Source organism: Haliaeetus albicilla, chromosome 4, assembly GCF_947461875.1.
Source record: "Haliaeetus albicilla chromosome 4, bHalAlb1.1, whole genome shotgun sequence".
NCBI classification, from domain to species: Eukaryota; Metazoa; Chordata; class Aves; order Accipitriformes; family Accipitridae; genus Haliaeetus; species Haliaeetus albicilla.
Window position 1 is genome coordinate 49,450,259 of NC_091486.1, and position 10,353 is coordinate 49,460,611.

At 43.4% G+C, this 10,353-nt stretch overlaps 1 protein-coding gene across 5 annotated transcripts in view; it reads right to left on the reverse strand.

Annotated features, from left to right (window-relative positions):
• The window catches only part of UBE4B (ubiquitination factor E4B), a 44,495-nt gene extending 34,384 nt beyond the window's left edge, over positions 1-10,111 (reverse strand). For 2 of the 5 annotated variants that reach the window (XM_069782550.1, XM_069782548.1), the window contains exons 1-2: positions 9,877-10,111; positions 1,064-1,250 (exon numbers count right to left, since the gene is read on the reverse strand). In XM_069782550.1, the coding sequence (XP_069638651.1) occupies positions 1,064-1,250; positions 9,877-9,900 (211 nt within the window). In that variant the 5' untranslated portion in view covers positions 9,901-10,111. The remainder of the gene's footprint in view (positions 1-1,063; positions 1,251-9,876) is intronic. The other 3 variants (XM_069782551.1, XM_069782552.1, XM_069782553.1) reach the window with 3 other exon arrangements.
• Positions 10,112-10,353: the final 242 nt, after the last annotated feature.

A 10,353-nucleotide genomic window follows, 5' to 3' on the forward strand; every position in this document is an offset into this window, starting at 1 on the left:
ATTACGGTACTTGCCAAAGGGAAAAACATCAAGTTTCAGAAAGCAAATGGGTAAACAGATAAAGTATCCCACATGCTTATCAAGAGCATTGGAAAAAAATATTATTTCTATCAAATTATTAGAAATCCCCTCGAGCACTGTGTGCAGTTTTGGGTGCCTCAATATAAGGACATCAAACAGTTGGATTCAATGATCTTAAGGGCCTTTTCCAACCTAAGTGATTCTATGATATTGAAAACCTGTTTAAAACAATATTGACATCTGTTTTGAGATGCGTTTTGTCAACCTCTTAGTAACACAACATGCAAAACAATTTAAGTTTTCAGATAAAGATCACAATAGTGGAAAATATGCCAATTTGTTTTGATTTCCAAGATATCCAACTTGAAATCAAAATTATTATTTTTTCAGGTCAAAAGTGGTATTACATATAAGAATATTGTCTTCACCTCTCTACAAAGCAAGCAGATGAGGCATTGCTTGTATCTTCTGAAATAAATACCATCTGTAAATATTCTACTTGTATTCACTCCAGTAAATAGTGAAATTGGCAAAGTAATACAAAGGAGAAAGCAAATACTTTATTCTTATGTTGGCAACACACAGTCACAGCCTACTATTTTTAGTTGTGCCAAATGCTAGTAATTAAAGATCAAAAATGAACTTGGGACTGATTGCTAAATTGTACCTAGAAATCAATCAATAAAAACTGTGTTGCAAGACTGAAAAGGCTTTTTTCCTGTCTCCTTGACAGATCAGTTTTCTTTTTTATAATATTTTGTAATATTAAACTGTATTACAAACTTCAAGCTTTGGTAACCCGTATTTTAAACGCCATTAGTTTACTGATACCTGGAAAACAATTGTATCTAACCAATTACTTGGAAAAAGAAAACAAACAGTACTTTCATTCATCATTTTAGGCTGTTTCTTTCTGAAAATTATTTTTAGTACTAGCAGAAATAACACCAATAATAGTGTTTATGTTCTAAAGATAAGGAGTTGCATAATAACTTCCAGTAGACATCCAATAATAATTTTTTTTCCTAACATGCCAGCCTACCTGATGCACCAATTGGAGAGGTAGCTGGGGTCATGCTATGGACATTTAGGCCTAGACTATGGGATGGCCCCGGGGCTGGTGCTACTACAGGTGGTCCAGGTGGGGTCTCTCTCTGCGGTGATGTAAGCGGTGTAGTAGGCTGGGAAGATGGTCCACCTGCCAACCGAGCAAGGCGCCTTCGACGAATCTGCACAAAGGAAATAAAATAATAGCAAATAAACAAGTTCGTTTGCACGTACGTATGCACACGCATCCCATTGTTGCCCTTTGGCACTCCTACACAGCAGGGGTATTCACTCCTGTGAAACCGCAAATATAGAAACTTTGCTTGATGACCTGCTACATGGAGCTGAGTCTCACTGCCATTTCTCTGTTCTGCATGACAACACTAAAATACCCTTGATGTTTAGATTTTAAGTATGTATTTGCTGCCTTGGAAAACCATTTGTGCTGGAGAACACCGTGTTTGTCCCTCAAACGGTTGCGTAAGACAAGTTAAACTTCTACTGCTCAGCGATTTCAAACCCTATAACACTCCTCCCCATTTATTTTGGCATTTGATGAAACAAACAGCATTAATCTGATAAAAGGGACAATATGAATATGACCTTTGCCTTAATTTCACACCACATAATACTAATAAAAACACCCGTGCTAAAGAAGATCCAGTTGAAAGTTATTAAAGACTGCTGTCCAAGTTTATCTGAAATAAACCTGCAACACTAAAAAGATGCAACTCAACTGCTGGACAGAAGCATCTTGAGAAGTAAAGACAGACAGTAAACAACATCCTCTCATCACCTAGAGACATTCCACCACACAGAATTTAAAAAACAGTTTTTGCACATTACTAGTAAGACAGGGAAGCACCTGCCTTCAAAATCCAACTTCAGGAAACTTATGAACCTAGTTATTAGAATTAGTATGTGATCGCATAACACTAATATTATACTTGAGAATTAAATAGACAAAATAGAACTTATAAAATTCATAATTTGTAACTGCTTCAAGTTTCACCTGAAGCATAAATGAAAAACAGAAAAGAAATTATTTATTATCACAAGCTGTCTCAGAGGATCTGTTCCTAAAGCTTACACCTTTAGCTCAAAATAGGCCTGGCACAAAATAAAAGTATCATAATTTGATGGTGTCCACTCCCTGCAAAAATAAACAATTCATGTGTATTGGTTTTATGTGGCAAGGTTTTGGTAGCGGGGGGGGGTTACAGGGGTGGCTCCTGTAAGAAGCTGCTGGAAGCTTCCCCTGTGTTCGAGAGAGAGCGAGCCTATACCAGCTGGCTCTAAGATGGACCCGCCGCCGGCCAAGGCCGAGCCAATCAGAGATAGTGGTAACGCCTCTGTGATAACATTTTTAAGAAGGAAAAAAAAGTTGGGACGCGGAAAACAGCCACCGGAGAGAGGAGTGAGAACATGTAAGAGAAACAAGCCTGCGGACACCAAGGTCAGTGCAGAAGGAGGGGGAGGAGATGCTCCAGGCGCCGGAGCGAAGATTCCCCCGCAGCCCGTGGTGAAGACCCTGGTGAGGCAGGCTGTCCCCCTGCAGTCCAGGGAGGTCCATGGTGGGGCAGATATCCACCTGCAGCCCGTGGAGGACCCCACGCCGGAGCAGGTGGGTTCCTGAAGGAGGCTGTGACCCCGTGGGAACCCTGCGCTGGAGCAGGTTCCTGGCAGGACCTGCGGATCTGTGGAGAGAGGAGCCCACGGAGCAGGTTTTCTGGCAGGACTTGTGACCCCGTGGGGGACCCACGCTGGAGCAGTCTGTGCCTGAAGGACTGCACACCGTGGAAAGGACCCATGCTGGAGCAGTTCGTGAAGAACTGCAGCCCGTGGGAATGGCCCACGTTGGAGAAAGTTCGTGGAGGACTGTCTCCCGTGGGTGGGACCCCACGTTGGAGCAGGGGAAGAGTGTGACGAGCCCTCGCCCTGAGGAGGTGAAGCGGCAGAAAATAACATGTGATGACCGTAAACCCCATCCCTGTCCCCCTTGTGCCGCTGGGGGGGCTTGGTGGAGAAATCCGGGAGTGAAGTTGTGCCCGGGAAGAAGGGAGGGGTGGAGGGAAGGTGTTCTGAGATTTCGTTTTATTTCTCATTTACCTTACTCTGGCTGATTTGTAATAAAAAGTGAGCTAATTTTCCCTAAGCTGAGTCTGTTTTGCCCGTGATGGTAATTAGTGAATGATCTCTCCTGTCCTTATCTCGACCCGCAAGTTTTTGTTATATTTTTCTCTCCCCTGTCCAGCTGAGGATGGGGGAGTGATAGAACGGCTTTGGTGGGCGCCTGGCATCCAGCCAGGGTCAACCCATCTCAGTCTTTTTGGTGGAGAATGCGGGCAGTGTGAGGAATTTGAGATAAGGATAGTAATTGAGAGAGGTAATGGGCAAAACATGGACTGAACGCAGCTAGAGAGTTAAGAGCTGCTTGATGAGTGGGGAAATTTTATTGTTGTAATTGTGGTGAAGGGACAAGGGGTGGAATGTGTGTAAATTGTCCACTTTTTGTCGGTTTTGTGATGATATTATTTTGATTTTGGTGTGGGGAATTCTTTTTGTTAATGTGAGTGAAGATTTTGTGTGATGAATGTAGATTTTAATGATATTTCTTAAAAATGTGATACACAGAGGCGAGGGGTGGAATGTATTGGTTTTATGTGGCAAGGTTTTGGTAGCGGGGGGGGGTTACAGGGGTGGCTCCTGTAAGAAGCTGCTGGAAGCTTCCCCTGTGTTCGAGAGAGAGCGAGCCTATACCAGCTGGCTCTAAGATGGACCCGCCGCCGGCCAAGGCCGAGCCAATCAGAGATAGTGGTAACGCCTCTGTGATAACATTTTTAAGAAGGAAAAAAAAGTTGGGACGCGGAAAACAGCCACCGGAGAGAGGAGTGAGAACATGTAAGAGAAACAAGCCTGCGGACACCAAGGTCAGTGCAGAAGGAGGGGGAGGAGATGCTCCAGGCGCCGGAGCGAAGATTCCCCCGCAGCCCGTGGTGAAGACCCTGGTGAGGCAGGCTGTCCCCCTGCAGTCCAGGGAGGTCCATGGTGGGGCAGATATCCACCTGCAGCCCGTGGAGGACCCCACGCCGGAGCAGGTGGGTTCCTGAAGGAGGCTGTGACCCCGTGGGAACCCTGCGCTGGAGCAGGTTCCTGGCAGGACCTGCGGATCTGTGGAGAGAGGAGCCCACGGAGCAGGTTTTCTGGCAGGACTTGTGACCCCGTGGGGGACCCACGCTGGAGCAGTCTGTGCCTGAAGGACTGCACACCGTGGAAAGGACCCATGCTGGAGCAGTTCGTGAAGAACTGCAGCCCGTGGGAATGGCCCACGTTGGAGAAAGTTCGTGGAGGACTGTCTCCCGTGGGTGGGACCCCACGTTGGAGCAGGGGAAGAGTGTGACGAGCCCTCGCCCTGAGGAGGTGAAGCGGCAGAAAATAACATGTGATGACCGTAAACCCCATCCCTGTCCCCCTTGTGCCGCTGGGGGGGCTTGGTGGAGAAATCCGGGAGTGAAGTTGTGCCCGGGAAGAAGGGAGGGGTGGAGGGAAGGTGTTCTGAGATTTCGTTTTATTTCTCATTTACCTTACTCTGGCTGATTTGTAATAAAAAGTGAGCTAATTTTCCCTAAGCTGAGTCTGTTTTGCCCGTGATGGTAATTAGTGAATGATCTCTCCTGTCCTTATCTCGACCCGCAAGTTTTTGTTATATTTTTCTCTCCCCTGTCCAGCTGAGGATGGGGGAGTGATAGAACGGCTTTGGTGGGCGCCTGGCATCCAGCCAGGGTCAACCCATCTCATCATGTTATTCTCTCTTTGTATTATGATACTCAAGCATTGCATGGAATGTATCAGTTTTCATTTCTGCGCATAATCCTAAAGAACTGCCAAGCAAGTGAAAGAGCGAACAAAAGATTTGTGTCAAGTCAATGTCTATGCTACATTACTGTAGTCATTTAATGGCCTGTGAAACCTACTCCAACAGGAAGAACAGAGCAAATTAAATCAGACTTCAAAAACTGTGGGAAAACAGTGTCTGGAACTACATCTCCCTCCATGACATGTGTCACCACATGAACATGGAAGGCAGCTAGAAATTCTATTATTTTTTTTTGAAGACAAAAAAAGGCTACGATTAGAACATCTTATTCCCTCCTCCTTGTCAAGCAAAATAGGGGAGCTTATTGCATAAATTGTTTAGCTTTGCCATAAGTAGAAGCTGTACATACTAGGGTCTCCAAAAATTTTTTTTTAAAGTATCTTCAATTTTTCTCCACTTCTATCTTACATCTTAATTTTTCAGCTGCTTCTCTGAAAAAAACTACAGAACTACCTCACTCCTCAGAGGCATATCTGAGAAAGTGTCAGCTACACGTCCCCATACCCATTTACCCTGTTGCTGAAGTCAAAACAGTGTTCATAGCTCACAAAGCTGTACCAAAAATATTATCAGTAAAACAACCTAGCTGAATTGAAATCTCTTTTAATTAGGGGGTTGAATTGTGAAGTTTTAAAAGCTGTTTCCTTACCATTCAGCTGATCTATAACCATGTTTTCCAGATAAAGGAATGGCAGGGAGGAATGGAGAAAAAAAAAAAAAAAACACACACACAAACAGCCCATATATTCAGAAGTGGCTGAGGGAGAAAGATGAAGATTAATTACGTAAAATGCAAGAAAAATAAATTGCTATGAAACTTTTCCACAACTGTTCATATTAATTCTTGTTAGCTAGTCCAAATCTGATGTTAGGAAGGAAATATGTGAGCAGAAAAAGGCATAGGTAATAATAAATATATTTATCAATTTATTCTCAAATACAGTCAAACATTAGTTACTCAATCAAGGTCATATCCCTCACAAGGTATGATCTGCACAAAACTTCTCTTCATCATCTCCCAGTTTCAAGCAGATAACTGAGGTCACTTGTGCCACTCAGCATTCCTTCACCTACAGTGCTAGGCTAGATCAATGCCAAAGCTACATCAACACCAGCTGCAATTGCCGCTGTTGAAATAGGAGGACACCAAGACAAACTTTCTGCCTTGTATTTGTCACTCTTAGTCCATCAACCACCCATGTTTCTTACGGACCAATCCCCCAGACTGTAACCTGCCCTGAAAAAAAATTCTGGAAAGGGCATGGAACAAAGAAATCTGCACAGACACCAAGCTGCTTTTACATAAGATATTGCAATTAAAACTAATACAAGATTTCTCCCTACCCCTTTAAGGATGATAGGCAAATTATACTTATCTTCCTTATTGCTGAACAAATTAACATTAAAATATAAATAAACTCTGAATATTTTTTCCACTAACAGAGACAGCTTTCACAACTGAGGATACATTTAGCAATTGTTAACGGACCAGATTTCGTTCTTAGACACCCTGAGTTGCCATGTTCCTCTAAGTTTACTTAAATTATCACAGAAATCTGAGATTTGATCTGAAGATTAGAAAGTTTTCAATAAGAGAGAAAAAAAGGGAGAAACAAAGATATTATGCTAGAAAGGCAAAGGTGCAGGCTGAAAGAGAAGTTTGAGAATACAGCATAAAACTGATGCACACACTCTATCCAGTTAATTCCCTTAAGACTAAAGGGAAGACTTAAGACTAAGTGTGCCTTAAGACTAAACAGCATCAAGACAAGGGAAGATAGGCTTTATGCTCAGGGCACAACATGGGGACTCAGAAGACAGTAGCTTGTTTGCGCAATGCTAGGCACAAAGGAGGCCCCAACCTGTTGCCTTCACATAGCAAAAATAACATATGTTAGAACCGTGGGAGTTCAAAGTGACCTATTCTCCTTTCAGACTGAATGACTCTCCAAATCACCATGAAGAAACACACGGCTGAGTTTTTTAAAATACTTCTTAGGAAGGTTTAGGGTACCTCAATAATACCCAACCCTTGATTTCAGCAATAAGTACTTGCAATCGTGACAAATGACAAAGCTGTTAGGTATCATTGTATTACCTGACAGTGACAAGTTATTTGGTACTAATTACTGCATAGGCTATGGAACAAACAATGCCCATCTTCCCTACAGAGCACAACTCCATAATATACAGTTTAAAAGGTTAATTAAAAAAAAGAAAATCTAATCAGTTGAATGGAAAAAGCACACTGTTTTTTAATTAGAACAGTTTTTGCTGTACACATCTGGACTATGTCTTTGAATAGTAGTTTTCAGAAATACATTTTTGATCTTACTGGACTTAAAAGCTGTTAGCTGGAGACACTACAACAAACAATGTAAAAATAGCACCCTGTTAAAACCCGTTAACTGATTATTTAATTTTGCAGCAGACCAATAAAGATATAACCAGGAAGACTGGTCCCTCAGGCTCATGCACTCTCAGTTAAAAAAAAAAAATTTGTATCCACATATGCTTTAGTGGCAACTGCTTAGTGAGGCTCTAATGAAGTTTTTTATTCTACCATAACTGTAGAGGAGTTCCAAATCTGTACAATAAAGGGTAATTTGAATGGATAGTTTTATTTTTCTTGTATTGATTAGAATGTTTTAAATTGGTTTAAGAAATGCTTCATTTTGTGGTGACACTGGTCATGTTCTATGCTCAGAAAACACTACTCTAAACTACTCAAAAATCATGTAGATGTTAGAAGATGCTAAGTTCACATCATTCTTTCTGACTTTATGCCACATTTGGCTTGATTCTGCTTTTTTCTATGCAGTCCCTATTCCCATCTTGTGCTACCTATCACTTGTACTAAAATTCACACGTTAAAAGGGAATTTTCTTTTCTCGCCTCCTAAAGATTTTAGTATGGTCTGGAGTGAATGACAACTTCTAGTGCTTCAACAAAGTAAACACTGAGAAAATTTCAGTGAAAGACATTGCTGATACCAGTGGAAAATATCTTCTTGAAACTAAAATATATCCTATACTCCCAAAGCCATTATAAATTGTATCTTCAAGTCACAATCTGTTAATGTTATACTTAATTATGGTTTGATACAAGAAGATAATCTAATCTACAAGAGGCTTACAATTAATTTCAGCTTTATTTAAGTGGGTTTTTGCCTTCAGTCACTGCCAGATAAAGTTTGAATCAGATAGAAGTCACATATAACGTGTTTTAGAAGGCTATTTGACCATACAGTCCACCTCTGATCTAGGGTCCACTGCGCCAAGTAACAATAAAGTGGAGATGTGAAGGAATATTACAACAGACTTGGCTCCAACTTTACAACGAGGTATCCATTAAAAATAAAAAGTGACAGCGTGACTCTCTTAAAATGATATAAGATTAAGTTTGTCTCAAGCAATCACCTAAAAGACCAGTCCGCTTTAGTCCTGGCTGAACTGTACTGGAAAGACATGGAAAACCTTGAGTCACTTGTGACAAACATTTTGCCAGAAAAGGTAGATGAGTCCCTACTGGAGAACTCATTTTCTGCAGCCTCAGTTCCATGATGCAGTGGTTTTGATGATGTCAGTAATTTGCTGAAGCAGTGACACAAACAAGCTTACATAGGTTAAATAATTCTGAAATTAATCACAAAACACCTCATAATCAGATGCAATTTAACAATCAGAAGAATTGCATGTAAACAAAGTACTCATGAAATACACCTATAAAATTAGAGATCCCTTTTCACAGTAGAAATTAACACTAGCAACCTACCCCACTCTCCCCAACATGAAAATTGTACTCTTTTTAATGCTTCCATAGAGTATGAGGACCTTCATCAAGTAAACAGCATGAAGTATTTCCTCCTAGTTCCTGCTGCAACACAGTAGGACTGCTCAATCATTATATACAACATAATCAAAAACATCTTAACTTTTTGGAATACAAATCTGAGTGACAACAGCAGCCACCTTGCTCTACAATCCTGCCGTAAGATATGGCACAGAACAAAAATAACTTCTTTTGATCTTCCCTGCAGTATAAATACAGCAATGAGCCCATGCTGCAGCTGGCCCAACACAATACACTTTATATGTATACAATACACTTTAATGTGAAAATATTAAAGAGATGAGGGAAGATTTAAAGTTGTACATGATTTGGGCATTACATTGGGACAGTGGAAAACTCCCTATATCCTGATTAGTACCGTGACAGGATTCATTTGAGTCCTCCAGTATGTGAGCAAAACATAAGATCTTACTGTATATTTAAAAAAAAAAATAAAAAGGAAAACACCACCCTTTAAAAGGAAGAAACAGTTCACATTATTCCACATCAGATGTGTGTCAATCACAACATAACACGTATAACTCTTAAGTGAAAGAGCAAGAGGTTGAATAAATTAAAAAAAGTAAATCAAAGGAAGCATCAGAAAACTGGCAAGCCTGTTTCAAACTGTTTCAAGAAGAAATGATATTAAATACAAGATCACACACACACACCTCCCTTGCTTCTCAGCAAAGAGTCTGAGAAAGCAAGATTTTAAGTGTTTTATGATGTTAAAAAGTAAGGTTTTTTTTTAAGTCACACACAGAGAACATATAAAGCGCCTAGTGTTGAACACAGAACGGAGACATCCTCCAGACAAAGACTACCTGGCAGATGGAAGCAGAGAACAAACAATTAACCCGGAGACAAGCAATTCAACCCCATCGGTCAGCCAGGGGGTCGCAGGTCAGGGACAGCACGGGGGACCACGAAAACCACCGAGCACAGGCACCGGGCGAAGGCAGAGCGCCTCAGTAACGCTCCTTCCCACATCCAGGTTTCTCCTCGGGGTCAGGAAAAGGGCCCAGGAACGGCCCCGGCGCCCTCTCCCCGCTGTGGGGCCCGCCCGCCCCCTCAGGCCCCGCGGCCCACAGACTCACCTCATCCGCGCTCAGCTCCTCCATCGCCTTCCTCTTAATGGTGAACGGAGGGAGGGCGCTTTCCTCCGCCCCGCCGAGGGGCAGTTCCGAGGAAGCGCTCTCCTGTCGCCTCTACCCCCCGGGGGCGCCTCACAAGGGCATCTCCGGGGCGGCCGCGCCGCGCCTCGCCCGCCGGCTGCCGACCCCGCCGCCGCCGCCGCCGCCCCCGGCCCACCCGCTCCCTGCCGCCCGCCCGCCCGCGCCTCAGCTGCCGCCGCGCCCCGCCGCGGCCGAGGAGATGCCCCCTCCCCCGGCTGCCCCAGCCCACCCGCGCCCCTCGGCCTCAGCCCCCGCCCGCGCCGCGGCCCCTGCCCCGCGCAGAGATTATTCATCAAAACAAGAGGGCGGCGGCGGCCATCTTGGGGCGGGATCACGTGAGACCGCCCGGCGCCGCGGAGGGAGCCGGGCATGCCGGGCCCCGCCGTTGCGCAGAACCAA